At 54.8% G+C, this 17,287-nt stretch overlaps 1 protein-coding gene across 1 annotated transcript in view; it reads left to right on the top strand.

Annotated features, from left to right (window-relative positions):
- The first annotated feature begins 759 nt into the window (after positions 1-759).
- Positions 760-17,287, top strand: part of FGF18 (fibroblast growth factor 18) — a 67,765-nt gene continuing 51,237 nt past the window's right edge. The window contains exons 1-2 of the mRNA XM_010410142.4: positions 760-1,071; positions 1,341-1,377. Coding sequence (XP_010408444.1) covers positions 1,040-1,071; positions 1,341-1,377 — 69 coding nt within the window. The 5' untranslated portion in view covers positions 760-1,039. The remainder of the gene's footprint in view (positions 1,072-1,340; positions 1,378-17,287) is intronic.

The raw sequence follows: 17,287 nt of genomic DNA, 5'->3' as shown, positions 1-17,287 counted from the left end.
CGCTATCAGCGTGTGAAATTTTTTTCTTAACCTAAAACAAACCCCAAAAGAAACCAAAAAACTCCGCAGACCTGAGGCGGAGGAAGCCCCTGGGCTCTCCCCGGGCTGCGGGGCGGCGGAGCGGCCGCTGGAGGGCAGGCGAGCCGTGCGGAGCGGCGAAGGCAGCGCGGCGGCCCGGCGCTCTGACCCCGCGCTCCGCGTCCCGCCGCGGCGGCGGTGCCGGGCCCATGGACCGGGCGGCCGCGGCTGTCCCGGCCCGCGAGGGGCCGCGCCGGGGCTGCCGGGCCCCGCTGCCGCCCGCCCGGGGCTCGGCGGGCACGGGACGCGCTCCTGCCCTGGCGGAGGTAAGGGCGCGCCGGCCCCGCGGCCACGCGTGTCGGCGGAACGGCGCGGGGCCCCGCGGGCAGCGGCCGCCGTGCCGGGGCTTCCGAGCGGCGCCGCCCGCTCTGTCGGCCCGGGAGGGCCCGGGGGAGCCCGACCCCCTCCCTCACTTATTTTGTCAAAAACGCTTCCCCGGCCGGCGCTGCCCGCGGCCGGGCGGTGCCCCCTCCGCGCAGGCGGTGCCAGCCCCGGGGCCGCCCGGGCGGGTCCCGCCCCCGCTCCGCGCCCCGCGCATCGCTATGCCGCCCGCCCGGAGCGCGCAGCGCGGCGCGGGGCGCGGAGCGGAGCCCGGCGCGGGGCGCGGCGGCGGCCGAGAGGCTCCATCCGCCCGGCGGGGCTGGCCCGGCCCGGGGGGACGCGGGGGGCACTTGCTGATGATCGGAAGTTACTGACAATAAGCACCTTCATCCCCCCAAAGGCGGAGAGAGGGAGAGGAGGAGGAGGAGGAGAGACAGGGGGAGAGGAGAGCTGATGCCTGACGAGTCACTCGGCGGAGGCAGAGCGGGCGGTACCACAACTTCCCAGCGGCGCGGAGCGGCGCGGAGCAGCGCGGCGCGGATCGGAGCTCGCCGGCCGGATCGCTCCCATGTCAGCGCGGCGGCGGGGGACTGCGCTCCGCTAGCGACCAGCCGCCGGCCAACCCCCTCCTCGCCCAGCGATGTATTCACTGCTCTCAGCCTGCACTTGCCTGTAAGGATTATGGCATATTTCTAAATTTTTTTTTTTTCATTTTTAAAAAATATTTTTAATTTTTTTTTAAAACTTTCATTCTGGAGGCTCGGTTGCATTTTCCTTGCAGCCAGGTGGTAATGGGGACCTGAGCCTTTCTATAAGCAGAGCATCGCTCTGCACCCTTTAAAAAATTGCAAACAAAAACAAAGCAAAAAAAAAAAAAATCAACTTCAACCATTTTACCGCATCATTTGATCTTTTGTTGCTTTTTTTTTTCTCCTCTCCAGATGTTTACATTTCCTGCTGCTGTGCTTTCAGGTACAGGTACGTGTCCTTTCTGTCCTCTCTCGCTTTTGGTTGTAAAATAGAAACAAAGGCGGCGTGCTGACCTCGAGTGCCAGGCAGGTTTGGCTGGGGCTTTCACTTGTTTCCCTCTAGTTTTTATGGCTGTATTAAACCGAGCCCCGCACCAGATGCTGGAGTGTCACTTGCCCCGGACCGGGGCTTCCCCTTGTGTTCAGCTCCCGTTCCGTGCCCCGTTGTGCTTGACCGCCGGTGCGGGCTGGGGTGCAGCCGGTGCGCCGGTAGCCTGCCGTAGCGGGATCCTCTGGAGTGCATTAGCCTGGCTAATGATGTGAGAGGGAGTGCTGGACTCTCCTTGCACAATGTTGATTGATGCACTTGCCTTGGAAGAGCAGGCGCTCTCCTGCTCGCCCTTTTTCCCGTTCTTTTTTTTCGCCCTTTCTTTTTTTTTTTTTTTTTTTTTTTTTTTTGTGGTTGGTTGGGTTTTTTTGGATTTTTTTTTCTCTTCCCCTCTTCGAGAACTCACTCCCAAAAACTGATGCTTTGAAAAACACAAGTTTCCCTAGCCAGGAGAAGGAGGCTGCGTGTTCCCTCCCCATTATTCAGTAGAACGCCGTCCAAGTCAGCTCCAGCCTTTGATCCTGCCTCGGCAGGAATGAAGCCGTTGGAGGAACACCCTGAGCGAGGCTCTGCAGCCCAGGTGCCCGGGGATGGGGAAGGCAGCTGCCCCCGTGGCCACGCACCCCACTGCCACAGGGATTTTAGCTGGGCATCCCGGAGCAGACCCACCTGCGGGGCCGGGCACAGCAGGTGCCACTTCTCCGGTGGCTCCAGCCACCCTCCCGCCAGGGCTGGGGGACACTCGTGCCACCCCCTGGCGCCAAGCTGTGCTTTGGCCGGGATTGCACCTGCTCACCCTCTCCGGATCCCCAAGGGCAGCAAGAGATGGTCCTGGATGAGCACAGCCTTGGAGGGGGCTCCATCCCTCTGGCCAAGCTAAAACCCAAACCAGCCCTATCCCCTGCTCTCCCACCCATCCAAAAAATCCCCGATCACTGTTTTGCCTCATCCCCTCCAAAAACTGCAGCTCGAACCCAGCACCAGCAGAGCCTCCCCTGGTGGAGCAGCCTCCCCAGCAGGAGAGGATCCACAGCTGTAAAATACCCTGCGGTTGGAAGGTGTTTGCTCTGTTTCTCTGGTGCGTGTTTTTTTCAGCCCGAGGAATACCAGGCTGCGCGGGGCTCGCAGCGCCGGCACCCTTTGCAGCGGGGAGACTTTTTTTGCGCTTGTGCGGTAACTGAAGTTAATCAGCCCTCCAGCCCCCTTCCTCTCCCCCTCCCTTCGGTGCTTTTAGTGAATCAGAAAAAGTTTGGCTGGCTGCCTGGAAAGCACTTGCTAAAATCTGATCTCTTACTTCAGCAGCCTTAAAACAAAGTTATTGGCATTTATACAGTTGGAGCTCGCAGGCTTCCAAAGCAATAAAATAATAAAAAAAAAAAAGGAAAAAAAGAAGAAAGCTCAGTGCTCTGGTGCTATTAGAACCATACTTGCTCCCTTTCGTGCTGATTTTGCAGCATTCTGGGGGACGTGAGGTGGGATGGCTGCGCTGGGCTCTGCGGAGGTGTCCTGGCTGCGGCTGGAGGGGCGGCAGAGCTCGCTGGGTGTCACACGGAGAGCGGAGCTGCGCCGGCGATTAGCGTTGGGAGCCAAAACATTAGATTAGTCATACTCGAGGGCCTTCGAGTGAGTGTTTACAGTATTAATGGTAGATGAAAAGATGTGAATGCTGTAAGTTTTTATTGCCCATTTTGTTACACTTTCTTTCTGGATTTATTCATGGGATTACATGTTTTGAGCCTGAATGGGAGTAAGGGATTATAGGATTTCTTTTATAATGATCAGTTTGGGTAGGAGTTAGCCTTTGGTGAACTGAAGTAAATTAATGCATCACTTAGGTTTAATATTTATTTAGTCTAAAGGAAGTTGTTTAGTTTTGCTTAAAGGGCTCTGTGTTGTATTGGGGAGATTTAAGAGCTCCTGAAGTGGATTATATTCTAAGGCTGCCTTTTGCCCTGCGTTCAAGCCGTGATCTGTGGCCTGTCCCATGTGCTGGTCTTAGAATTACTCTCCTCTGCTGCTGCCTGGTACCCTGTGGCTCTGTGTGCAGAGGTGGAAATCCCTCCAGCATGTGTGGGGCTGGAGGGATTCTGGGACAAAACACAGTGGTTTGGGTATGTTCTGAGTGTTTTGGTAGCTCCCCATGTACGAGGGCTGTGGTGAGTTGATGTGTGAGCTGCTGCAGTTCCGTGGTCGGGGGCTCAGCTCTGGCTAAAAGCTTTCTCACAGACCCCAAGGCACCCCTCAGCCGCTGGTGGGTGACCTGGCAGCTGTAGCATCTCCTGTGGGCAGGTTGTGGCAGCACTGGGGTGGTGTTCCCCAGCCCTGGCCACAGGGAGGTTGGAGGGTCGGGAGTTGCCAGGAGCAGGATTTGGACCCCTGGATGAGTCAGACTCCCCCAGGGCTTGGCCATCGTGTGACATTTCCACCAAGGAGCACAGGGACCAGCACGTGGCAGGGCAGAGGGGAGCACTGCTGGGGCGTGGGTGCAGCACAGCCCTGGGAGCAGCCCTGGACCTCACAGGGCTGCCTGGAGGACAGGTAATCCACCAGTCCCTTCCCCTGCAACAGCAATGGCCCTGCCTTGTTTTCTTCTCTTGCATCTTAGAAGTCCTTCTGATGCTTGGGGTTGCTGCAGTTCCAGAGCAGGGACACTGGATACCCTCGTGGACCCTGGAGACATTAATTTATTTATGCAGGTTGTTCTTAGGGATGCCCTTTCGCTGGTGGTTACTGAACTCTCCCGCTATCATGTGTCTTTGGCATCCTTCAGTTTATTCTCCTACCTTTTCACACTTCCAGGAGCAATTTCTCTTCTATGTGCTTTTTTGTTCTGTATATCCCAGAGTGGTTTTGGAGTTGACTTTGGAGTCAATCTCTTCTCTTCAAGCAGGTGAGAAACCCCAGAAGCACCTTGCACAGTTGGAGGGGATTGCCCCATGGTGTGCTGGCTCTGGCAGCACCAGTGACTCTGAGGATAACAGGTTCAGGGACATGGGATCTCAGAGGGCCCCCTTTGCCAGGGCAGATGGGGGCTGGAGGCAGCTTCAGTGTAGGTTGAGCAGTAGGATGTGAGGTTTTGAGTGCTATCCTGGTTTGCAAGAGCTTCCAGCCCTTCTGTCCCTGAGCCACCTCGAGTGATGGCCAGGCAGAGCATGGGGCGATGCCGGCGTGGGCTGCCCTGGCTGTGCTGTGGAGCAGAGGGTGGTCCTGCCTCAGCCTCTCCCCTGCCCTGATAAACCTCACCGTGATCTCCTACACGGAGTGCATCTGTCTTAGATTATGAAGAGGTCCCTGATAGGGCCAAATCCTTTGCTTTTATGGCTCTTGTAGGTTAAGATCCAGCTTTGGAATCTGATCCAGAAGCAAACAGGAGGTCAGAGGAACGCACAAGGCAGCACTGGGCTATTTTCACATCTGCTGGTGTTGTGTAAGAGGAAGGCTGCTGTGCACGATGCCAATAGCAACTTATGTTTCTCCTAAGCTCCTGTGCAGCGACAGACAGTTATTGTTTGGGGCTTTGTAAAGTGAGACACGGAGAAGTGTTGCTTCCACACGTTCAGTGAGCCAGATCCTGCGGTCTGGCGAAGCCACACGCAGCACATGTCGGAGGCGTGAGCCTGCTGAGCAGCTTCCTCCCCTCTCCCTGTCTGCTGCTCCACAGCCGTCCTCCCTGGGACAAGCAGGACGAGTGCTGAGTGCCACCGAGTGGCTCTGGGGATACCACTGTGGAGAAGCCAAAGGTGGTCCTGGTCACAGCCTGCCCAGCTCGCCTGGCCACACTTTCTGTGGGTGTGCAGCAGTTGTAGAGCCACAGGTCCCTGCCTGCCCAGCCTTTGCCCTCCTGGTGACAGCACCAAAGGCAGGGTGCAGGACTGCACGTCACCAGCAAGGTTATTCTCATGTCTACCCTCCCTGCAGAAGGGCACCCACCTGCCTTTGTCCTCCTTGGGTGGCACAATGTCTGCCTGGAGGTGACGGCCAAGGCTGCGTGTGCTGCCAGGGACAGAGCTCTGGCCACCCCTACATTGCTGTGGGATGGGGCAGGTAGTACCTCCATGGGCTGAGCTGCTCCCTCCTCGTGGTCAAGCCCTGCATGCCAAGACTCGATGGGGCCCAGAGCCCCCCAGGCTGGGTGATCCCCTGCCTGCCCTCTCTGCTCAGCCTGGACTGGGAACACCGCGTCCTTGGCACAGCATCCCTGTGCCAGCCCCTGCCTCCTGCTCCACGAGGGTGGAGAAGTCATGCTGAGAAGGACGGAATATCGCAGATGTGGTCTGTGAAAGGCTGGGCAGCTCTCTGTTGGTTTTTCAGAATGGACCTGAGTGATTATTAGGCAGTGAGAAGACCAGAGGACCGGCGTGAGCAAAGCCTGATTTAATGAGCAGAGGAGCTCAGCGATGCTGAAGTGCATGGCCCCATCATGGGCTGGAGCTGATGGGATGGTCCCTGGCTCTGGCTCCGTGCTGCTGCTGGACTCCTGGTGGTGGATGCAGCTCCTGATGGTGTGGCTCTGCTGGCCTGCGACCTGCGGGGGCAGGGTCCTGTTGCATATGAAATCGTTTGTTCCAGTTTCAAATGCCCTTGCTCTCCAGGAAACAACCATGTGGCTTGCCACAAGGGATTTTTATTCCCTGCTGCTGACTCATTTCACCAGACTATGAAGTGGTGTGTGCTGAAGCTGCCCTGTGTATCCTGCTTCTGCCTCCTGAACTTGGGAGATCTCGGGCTTGTGGAGGAAGAGGAGACGTTGGAGCAGGGACGCTGAGAGCTGAGCGGCAGTGGGCTGGTGCTTGGGCTGATGCGTGCTGGGGCTCTCCTGTGGGAGAAGCGAGACTCAGCTTAGCTTGGGGTGAGGGTAGGTGTGGGTCTTGCTCCTGCACAGATGGGAACGTGCAGCCTGTGCCCCACCAGCCGCTGTCGGCTGCCTGCCCTGGGCACACCCTGCCTTTGCTTCTCGCTGAAGGTCCCCAGCCCTTCAGAGTGCTGGGACAGGTTCTCTGCTACAAAGTCCCCCCAAAGATGTTCAGCAGGAAGATTTGCAAAGCTGTTTCCAGATTCTCACCCCAGTGGGGCTGGCACAAACGTGAGCTGCTTCAGCGTTTGGGGGCTTGGCTTTCTGGGTGTGCCGTGGCAAGCAGCAGAGCAGAGCTGCTTGGAGGCTTTGCCCTGCACCCCTGCATGAGTGCAGTTTGCTTTTCCAAAGCTCCAGACATGTGCCAGGTGCTTCAGAGGAACAGAGATGGACGTGGGCATTGTTGAGGAGAGTGCTTAGAAAAGGAGCCATGAGATTCAGATTTTAACTGGATGCAGCGTGGTGGGGTTGTAATTGTATTTCTGCTTTGCTTTCCATTTTGCACCTGACATGTACAAGGCTGGATGGAGGCGAGTGGTGCACGGTTCGGAGCAGTGTGGGGTTTGAAGTGGTGTGAGGTTCAGCAGGGTTCGGAGCAGTGTGGGATTCTGAGTGGTGTGGGGTTTGGAGCAGTGTGGGATTCACAGGAGGAATTCCTGCTCAAACTCGAAACTGGTTTCTGCTTGTAGAGCAGCTTGGCCGTAGCATACCAAGGTGGGAGAGAAAAGAGCAGAATGGGCGAAGGGTGGCACTGCCCGAGCTCTGCGGGGGTGTTTGGGATGTGCTGATGCAGCTGGTGGTGGGAGTGATGCTGAGGGCTGCAGGAGGCTCAGGGAGGATGAGCAGCACTGGGGGCTCGGGCAGCCACACCGAGTATTTGCTTTTGCTGTAAGCTGATAGCGCCGAGCTGCTTGGCTGGGCCGGTGGGTATCTCCTTCTGCTGTGGGAGGCTGAGCTCAAGAGAGACTTCCCTGGGACCGAAAATCATTATTTTGGATCTATAAAGCTACTTCACAGATCCTTGGGAGTATTTTTATGTATCTCTTCCTTTCCTTAGGACTCTTGTTGTACTCACTCCTCCCTTGCAGAGCTGCTTTTGTTTTGTTTTCCCACAGATAGGGATACTTTAGATATCAGTTGTGATAACTGCAGGTGAAAAATGTGTTCATGGAACATGATTTAAAAAGGGAAAAGAGGAATGGCTGCTGTTGGTGCCTGGGCAGGGATGGGGATACCTGCTGCCAGGGTCTCTGCCTGGGGTCTGTGAGCTGCTCTGGCCCTGGGAAGCCTGGGGTAGGTCATGCTGGGGGAGTTGGAAGCCCTGGGCCCAGGGAGGCCCCTAAATGCCCTCCTGTCTGTGAGATGCTCTGCTGCTGAGACCAGCAGGCTTCCACCTGAATATCTGTTGCCCAGACAGGTCCAGACATGATTTCTTTTCTTTCCTTCCCTGGGTTTTTGTGTTTTGATCACCTGCTGTGCCATAACAGCAGGTACAAGCAGAAATTATGCAGAGCTGTGCAATGTGCTGCCTACCTGGTATGTCGCCTCTGTGTCCTGGTACCTCTCCAGATGTCCATGGAGGATTAGGCATCCGGCAAAGCAGCTGGAGGGAAAGCTAGAAAAAAAAAACCCAAAATATAAAAGACTGTCTGGCTCTGCCAAAGTATTTTCCTATTGCCATTCAGCAGCCTCGCCATAGCATGAAGAGAAAGAAAGGGGAACAGAGAGGAAGGAGGAGGCTTAGCCTGTCATGGTCTGTGTGTTTCCCTTTGTGCAACCTCCTCACAGCCCCAGGGGCTGCAGTGGGTGGGAGCCGACGTGCCAATCTTCCCCCTCCAGGGGCTGGGCTGTGGGTCTGTGCCCTGGTGCTTCCCTGTGGGGCTGCCTTCCCTGGGCACTGCTTCCTCAGCTCCCTGCCTGCTCTGCCCGCACAAACAGCTGCATTTCAGGCTGAGCCACATGGCAGTGTCGTCCACGTAGTGACAGCGCATCCTCCGCCCTTGCCAGGCTCTGCTCACCCCCTGCTCACTGTCTGTCTTTGCCTTTGCGTGGAGTTATTGGTTCTGCTGCAGCCGGGAGAGCCGGAATGCCTTCACCCTCCGGAGCTCAGGGTGCAAGGACAGTGCCTGATGTTCCCCCTGCACATGGGCTGGTGCTGCTCTGGCTGAGGGCTGGAGCTGGGCTGGTGCTGATGTTTGAGTTTGCTGCTGATGCTGGCTGAGGTCAACGTTGCTTTGGAGGCTGTGGGAGGAGAGGGGAAGATCTGAGGCTGTGGCATTGGGGTAGAAGGCCTCAAGTTGCATCAGGGAAGGTTTAGATGGGATATTAGGAAAAATTTCTTCAACAAAAGCGTTGTGAAGCACTGAAAGTGTGGAGTCGCTGTCCCTGGAAGTGTGGATGTGGCACCTGGGCACACGGTTTAGCCATGGGCCTGGCAGTGCTGGGTGAACAGGTGGATTGGTGGTCTTAGAGGATTTTTCCAACCTAAATGGTTCTGTGATAAGAGGTGGGCAGTGGGGAATGGTCCATCCTGCTCACTGCTGTGTGATGGTGGGAGATGAGGCAGAGTCCAGCCCGTGGGCTCACCCACATGGAGCTGGAAGAGGGGCAGGCTGGGGGTGCTGGGATGTGCCCGAGGCAGAGCCCCAGTGGTGGCCAGACTGAGGGGCTGGATCTGGAAACAACCATGGGATGGCACTGAGGGGAAGCAGGGTGGCGAGGGGCCCAGTGTGCCCTGTGGTGCCTCTGTTCATCTTTTAAAATCCAAATGGATGGATGCTAAACCGTGGTGAAGGTCCCAGAGAAGTGCATATTGTGTGGATAGAAATACCAGGATGCAGCAATTAATAACAGATTGCTCTTCCTACAAGGTATTCCCAGCACTCCTTAGTCCTCCCAGTTCCTTTTTCTCCTGCTATGTATTTCAAATCCCTTTTTTTCCTGCTAGAATACTATCTTTGGCACCATTTTGAAGGACAGCTTGTTTTGTATCTTTTGGAATACCCTGAGCTACTCTTGCACAGAAATCCAGAATTAACAGAAGAATGCAGGGAGCAGTGGTGAGCCTGGTAAATGACTGTGCAGTGTGTGCTGGGTGTCTGTGGCCATGGCTGCTGGGATGGGAAGCCCTGGGAATACAAATTAGAAAGTGGCCTGAAGGACATTTTTGATAGAAGGGCATTTTGCTGCTGCTCTGATGCTTTTTATCATTGAAGAGAGGGATGGTCTGGGAAGCTGGCAGTGCTGTGGCCACAGGGACTGGGGTCACTTCCTTCCTGTCAGAGCCTGGGTGATTCCTCACAGTGCGGCTGCATCACTGCTCCCCTTGGAGTGTCGGGTACAGTCCTGACCAGATGATCCTATTTCCTTTCCCAGGGTGAATTCAAGTCAGAGGTGGAATTGGACTGGGTTGTGGGAATGTAGGAATGAGCAGCTAGTGGAGTGTGTACTCCATTTCCAGTCGTGTTCCCCAGCTCTAACGTGGAAGCTGCTTTTGACCCCCTTCCTCTCCCAGGCCAGAGGGTTACGATCCCATATGAGCAGCCCCAGCCCCTGGGTGTGAGGCTGCACTGCAGGACTGCACGGTGTGGTGCAGTATTGATTAGCTGTACAATAAATTATGATCTATGTAGTGCAGGTTTCTGACCCCGTGGTCGCGACCTTGCTGTGATTGGGGAGAGTCCCGGCCAGCTGAGATCAGGACAGCAAACAGCCCCCCAGCAATCGATGGGAAACCAGCAGCTCTGCTGCAGGAGCAGCGCTGGGGGCTGCCTGCACAGGGCACCTTTGTCCCGGGGAGCAGGTGGTGCTACAAACTTCCCCTGGAATTAAATGTGAAATTCCATGTTGGGAGTTGGGCCGTGCCAGCCTGACCACGGGCTGTGGGGATGGGAGGGACTCTGTGTTTGCCATCGGGGTTCTCAAAGCTGGAACATCTCAGGCTGGAAGGGAGGAGTGAGGGCAGCTCTGGCCAGCACAGAGGGTCTGCCCTGCTCATCACGGAACCAGAATGGTTTGGGTTGGGAAGGACCTTAAAGCCCATCTTGTTCCACCCCCTGCCATGGGCAGGGACACCTTCCACTGTCCAACCTGGCCTTGGACACTTCCAGGGATGAAGGATCCACAAATTCTTTGGACCAGTGCTCCTCAACATCTTTATTTGCAAATTGGATTCAGGGATACTGAGTTTGAAGAGATACTTAAGTAAATTTGCAGATGATACAAAATTTGGAGTAGCTGTTGACTCCCTAGAAGGCAGAAGGGGGCCTTGCAGAGGGACCTGGACTAATGAGAAGGCTGGGAAATCACCAACAATATGAGGTTTTAAGAAGGGCAGGTGCTGGATTCTGCAAGTGGGATGGGGCAGCCCTGGATGTACAGATGGGAATGAGATGCTGGAGAGCAGCCCCTGGAAAGGGACTTGGGGGTGCTGGTCCATGGCCAGTTGGATGTGAGTCAGCAGTGCCCTGGAGCCAGGAGGGACATCCCTGTCCTGGGGACATCAGGCTGGGCCAGGGAGGGATTGTCCCGCTCTGCTCTGGGCTGGGGCAGCCTCACCTCCAGTGCTGGGGCACTTTGGGTGCCACAACATCAGAGAGATCCAAAGCTGCTCCAGAGCGTCCAAAGGAGGGAGCCGGGGCTGGGGAAGGGTCTGGAGGGGCCACCCGAGGAGCGGCTGAGGGCACTGGGCTGGTCCAGCTGCAGCAGAGGAGCTGAGGGCAGAGCTCCCCGGGGCTGCAGCTCCTGCCCAGGGCAGCGCAGGGACAGCTCCGAGCTCTGCTCCTGGGCCAGGGACAGCACCCAGGGAGCGGCTGGAGCTGGGCCAGGGCAGGCTCAGGCTGGAGAGCAGGGAAAGGTTCTTCCCCAGAGGGTGCCGGGCACTGCCCAGGCTCCCCAGGGAATGGGCACGGCCCCGAGGCTGCCAGAGCTGCCAGGGGTGCACAGGGTGGGGTTGCTGGGGTGTCTGTGCAGGGCCAGGAGCTGGATTGATGATCCTGATGAGTACCTTCCAATTCAGAATATTCAGTGATTCTCTGGCAATCTGTGCCAGTACCTGACCACCTCTGAGGAAAGAATTTCTTCCTAACATCTAATCTAAATCTCTCTTCTTTTACTTTAAACTCATTCCCCCTTGCCCTATAATAAATGGGAGCAGTCTGCTAGCGAGGCAGAGGGCTTGCTTTGTGCTGTTTATGTTGAAAGAGTAGGTAATAGGAGTTTAATTGCTGTTTAAATGTAGCAAACAAGAAAATGGAGTTTATTTGCTCAGCTTTCATTTCTGGGAGCCTGATTTCCCCAGTGTGCACCATCACCGTGTGTGTCAAGAAGCTGAGCACCACCAGGTTCAGTTGTGGGGTCTCACTTCCAAGGGAAATTTGTGCAAAGTCTGACCTGAGGTCAGCAAGGCTGAGCGGGCAGAGCTGCTCTGTGCTGGGTGGTGGCCTGGGTGGGTGGCACCTGTGAGTGTCCCCAGACCAGGCAGGGACCTGGGGGTGTCCTGACGAGGCATGGGGCTTTGCAGCATCCCTGTGCTGTGGGTGTGGATGCTGGTGGCTCAAAGAAAGGGCTCTTGGGGAATCCCCAGCTTCATGACACAAGGTCTCATGTCGTGTCTGCCCATGTCTGGCCTGAATTACCCCCCAGCAGCTTTTTTCCCACTGCTGCTGACTGGTGATGGATGCAGCAAAATGTGTGGGGTTCTCCCTGGTGCCCCTGAGCTGTGCTGGGATGCAGCAGCCCAAGTTTCAGTGATTTTAACACCATTTTCTTTTTTCCGCTATTTCAAACATTTCAAAAACAGATTTATTTTCCAAAACTGTTGAGAATTGTTCCCTGAAAATGGGAAACCTGCAATCTAAATTAATTAATGCCAAACAAGACTTTTCCCTCGCTCAACAAAGCAGAAAGATAAGAAATCCTATTTGCCTGGCATTTGCAGTGTAAATATTTCCAGGCAGAAGTGTGGCTAATAGAGATCAGAACAAATCTTCTATTAGGAAACAAACTCGGCTTTCCTTTTCTGGCCCTGGGCTTGCGTGTTTGTTATATCGGATCCTGAAGGCAGATTGACAGTTTGGTTTGGATTGAAGTCAACACATGGTTTATGCCATATTTTTGATAAGGCTCAGTAGTAATCCGATTTTTTTTTTTCCGGGCTGTCTTTAGTACACAAGCAGCAGAATTGTCCATTCCTGGGAATATTTTTTCAGTGAAGCCATTGAGAAATTTTTTTCTGGAGGGAAGATGAAATTACTTGTTTTAAAAACTCTTAAAATCCCAAGTAAAATTGAAATCCATTAACTGCAAGCTGTAAGCTTGATGTGAGCTGGGCAAACTTCAAGCTATTTTATTAACTGATCTAGAGAGTGTTTCCTTTAAATACCTTTGGAAAGGCAGAGAGGAGGAGAGTGGCTCATGCAGGGGGAGCAGAGCAGGTCTCTGTGCTTTGCCAGAGCAGCCAGTTCTGACCAGCAGGAGTAAAAACTGCCACCAATTGCACCTGTACATGCTTGTGAGCTCAGGTTTCTTCATGGGGATAACAGGCATTGCCACTGGCTGCTGGTTCCCTCCTCAGTGTGTCCCAAAATGGGCTTTGGGGTGCCCTCGGCCCCTTGGGTACAAATAGCTGTGTATTTGTATGGTATCGATTTATTCTGATTATAAATAGGCTTCACTCTCCAAAGCGAGTGTCTTTTTGTCATTACTGTGTTCCCTAGAAAGAAAGTGGGGGAAAAAAGTAGAAAAATTGGGAACAGGGAGGACCAAAGGAGGAATTGCTTGCTGCCTTTGAACTCTGTGCCTCAGCAGCTCTGTGCCTGCACACCCGTCTGCAAAGCTGTGGCTCTGCCCTCGCTGGAGGATCCAGAGAGCTGTTGTGGCTCATTTTGTGGCCACCTCCATCTCTGATGCCAGTGTGGAAGCTTCCGGATGGTGTTGTTTAATCAAGATGAAATGGATGCCAGAGTTGTCTTTGGTGCTTGAAGGTAACTGGTGCTGGCAGGACCTGCTGGGTGATTGTTCAGTGCCAGAAGTGGGCACTGGAAAAGCTCTGACTTGATGGTGATGCTGAAAGCAACTGAGATACCTGTGCCAGCTGTATATTAACTGCCTAGAAAATGGAGTTAATGGAGCTGAACATTGCCTGCATCTGCATCATTTGAAGCTGCCTCCAGCAGCAGGTTGTGCTCAGCAAGGGGCTTAGGTGAGCTCTGCCCCGAGTGACAGCTCCTGGGACGTGTCATGGAGTGAGGTCCCTGTCCCTCAGCAACTGGAGTGGGTTCCCTGCATCCCTCTGTGCTGGGTGAGTGGGAGAGCTCCAGCCTCAAACGGGAAATGTCTGTTTGCACAATTAGCGTGGCCCCTTCCTTCCCTGGGAGCAGAATGGTTTATTGATTTCTGTGGCCCACTCACCCCCACCTATTCAGCAATAATGACCCTTCCACACCAACTCTAAATCATCCCAGCCTGCCTCGCCCCTAAGCCCTCTAATCTTTTTGGGTTGTTGTTGGTATTTATGCTCGTGGAGGTTTATGATCTGTCGGCGCTGGCTGCTGAAATGCTTTATTTATCCATAGGCTGGGCCACACAGGGAGCGTCCTTATTCTGGTATCATGTTCAGGATGCTGTAGTTAAGGGTTGTGTCAGCACTTCCATGCACAAACCTTGTTATTCAGGGGTTTTGCAGTTCTGTGGAAAAGAAAACCAGTGACCTGGCACGGCGAGGGGAGGCTCAGAGGCACACATGAAAGCCGAACAACCCACTGCCCATTTAGGGATTATTAGATGGGCAACCCCTCTCCTTGAGGAAAATAGCCAAAAACATCCTCCTCCCTTGGTTTGATTTTGCGCAAAGACAACCCTCTTTTGTGTGTTTGTATTGGGGTCGGATGGGGAGAACACAGTGAGGCAGGACGCTGGCTGGGATCCTCTCTGGATACTTAAACAAACCTCGGGCTGGTGCGGAGCAGAGCTGCCTTCTCCTCGGAACATGCCGGCTCTGGAGGGCTCGGGAGCTGCTCCCGTGGCCTCCTGGTCCAGCCCCGGCAGCCCTGGGAACAGCAGGTGATGGGGTTTGTAAATGTGATTTATGGCCCTGCTAGTGCAGGAGCTTGCGGGCTTATAAATTATTTGGAGATTTCTCGATAATAGAGGGAGCGTGGTATGAACAGGAGAGATAATAGGGCTTGAGAACGTATTTCAAAGTGCTTTTGGGGAAGAAGAAGTTCCGTGACTGCTGGCAGGTGTGGGGTGGTCCCGGCTGTGCTGGAGGAAGAGCCTTTACAGACCAACCCAGCCAGCGTATTTTCTATCTCTCCCTCTCAGTGCTGATGGGTTTTGTGGGCGCTCCACGGGTCAGCCTGGAGCAGCGTTGATGACTTGGAGCAAAGACGCTCATGGAGCCCTTCAGCCTGGAGCAATGGGCTGGGGCTGGCATCGAGGGTGACTTGTGTCGGCAGAACTGATCAGTCCTCAGGCAGGAGCAGGCAGTGGTGAAGCACTGAGGGAGCTGACAAAAAAGGTGGAGAGACAATGTACAAGGTCGTGTAGTGCCAGGACAACAGGGAACGGCTTCCCACTGCCAGAGAGTAGCTTTAGATGGGATATTAGGAAAAAGTGCTTCCCTGTGAGGGTGGGCTGGCCCTGGCACAGGGTGCCCAGAGCAGCTGCGGTTGCCCCTGGATCCCTGGCAGTGTCCGAGGCAAGTTGGGGCTTGGAGCAGCCTGGGACAGTGGAAGTGTCCCTGCCCATGGCAGAGTGTTGGAATGAGGTGATCTTTGAGGTCCCTTCCAACCCAGGCCAATCTGTGATTCATTCTGTGGTTCCTTGGGAAGGGGACTCCGTGGCAGGGGGTTTCCACAGAGGGAAATCAGGATGCCAAACCTCTGCTCGATCCTTTTGTTAGCAGGTACCGGGTTGGTGTGACTGGCAGCCCTCAGCTCCTTCTCCAAAGCCTTTTTCTCCTCTCTGGGATGGTGCCAGCAGGTCTAGCAGGACTCTGCCACCGTGCTGGGCAGGCTGGAAGCAGCAGTGATGGCCCAGCTGTGCTGTTGTCTGCATTCCCTTCCCTCTCTTTGCTTAGGAGCCTCCAGCATTGTTTCCACACCTTCACCTGCCTTGGGCACAGCAGTGCTGGGCACCCCTCGGCCCCTGCAGGAACAGGGCAGATGAATTTTATGTCACCTCTGTCTCCTTTCTGGGAATTTTGGGGTTTGGCACAGCTGTGTACTTTGCTCTTTAAAGAGGGTTGTGTGCCTGACTCTTCCAACAGTTTCTGAAGCCAGGGCTCCTCTGATATTCCCAGCATCCCTGCTACGTGGGAACTGGAGGGAGAAACAGGAATGCCAGTGATAGTATTTTATTGGGTTTTTAGACCCGAGGAGAAGTCACTGTCTCTCTGAATCATAGCTTGAAGTTTGCAGAGATCTTCACATACAACTTCTTTTCCTGCTTTGACTCTTGGGATCAGCCTGGCAGCTGGGGAGGGGCAGGTCCACAGTGACCCTTGCCCTGTCCAGCCACGCCGGGCAGCACCAGCCCGGCTGTCACAGGCTTTGTGTCACTGGGGCATGGAGGGAGCAGAGAGCCTGTCCCTGAGCTGGGCATCCCTGTGGGGTGTTGGAATGGAGCTCTGAAAGTGAGATCAGAGATACAACACTTTTTTTCCCTGCTGATATTAGGGGTCCTGTAACCCTGGAGGCTGCTGTGAATTTCCCGGTTTCCAGGGGCGGTTTCCATACCATGGATTTGGTACTTGCCCTGAACCTCCAAATGTCTCTCTTCAGAGCAGTAAGCTGGAGATGGTGGGAGTGAAGAAGCAGCTTGGCTGAATGATGGAGGAGGCAAACTAAAAGTGTAGGAGGGGAGGGTTCCAGCTGTGGAAGGGATTTTGGGTCTCAGACAGCCAGTCCAGAAAGCAGGCGTGAAAGAAACGGAGACAGGCTAGCGCAGATGAACCCAGGCAGAAGTGAGGTACCAGCAGCACAAATGTTCCCAGTGGAATGACTCCTGGAAGTTCAGTAAATCCCCCGACTGGCCTCCAGTCATTGTTAGGTGGATTAACCTCCCTGTCCTTGGACACAACCATTATTCCATATTCCAGCACTGCACAGAGGCTGCCGAATCATGGGATGAGTGAGCAGGGGCTCCTGAGGAGGTCCCTTCCCCGTGGTACCATTCCCACAGAGGGTCACTGGGTGTTAACTTGTCAGACTGAGCAGGAGTGGAACCGATTGGAGCTCAGTAAAAGATTTCCAGAGAGGACACTTGATAGAGGAAGGTGACATGGGATAATTCAGCCGGGTCCCCAGGCATCTCTGCTGAATAGAGCTCTTAGAGGCCAGTGCTTGGGAGCTGCTGTGGGCACAGTTGTTGGCCACATCTCTGATTTCTTTGCAAATGCAATGCCAAAAGGTACTTTGTGAATCCTGCCCTGAGCTGGTGTGCACTGCTCGGCAGTTGCCGTGTTTTACCCTAGAGGGAGTTGCTTTTCTGCAGTGGGAGCAGGGATCTGTGCTCCTTGGAGGATGTCAGGGGACCAGGATGAAAGGAGCTCCCAGGATAAGCACTGCATCACAGCTGAGGTGCTGCCCCTGCAAATGATTGTTCTCTTATGGGGAGGTTGGTCTTTGATGATCTTCCATCTCCCTCTGATGGCAGGGTTTTCCTGAGCATCCCTTGGGTTTTCCATGTCTTGTGCCTTTGCTCCTGTTTTCATGGAGGTCTCGGCTGGGCTGGTATCAAGCAGAAGAGCAGAGATGTCACCTAGAACCTGGAAGGCTCATGCTTTAAACTGGCATTTTAAGTCCTTGTGGTGAATAACTCTGCCTTTTTCCAGGGTTTAGGAAATGCCTGACCAGGTTCAGGGGAGTGGGCTCGGGGTTTCCACTCTGCCCTGCTGCTGTGGCCAAACGGGTTTGAAGCAGGAGCATCTGCCCTGAGGAGGGGCTGCTGCTGGTGGAG

The sequence above is a fragment of the Corvus cornix genome, chromosome 13 (assembly GCF_000738735.6).
Source record: "Corvus cornix cornix isolate S_Up_H32 chromosome 13, ASM73873v5, whole genome shotgun sequence".
Classification (NCBI taxonomy): Eukaryota; Metazoa; Chordata; class Aves; order Passeriformes; family Corvidae; genus Corvus; species Corvus cornix.
Note: the sequence above shows the minus strand (reverse complement) of the source record. Positions and strands in the feature narration are given on the sequence as shown.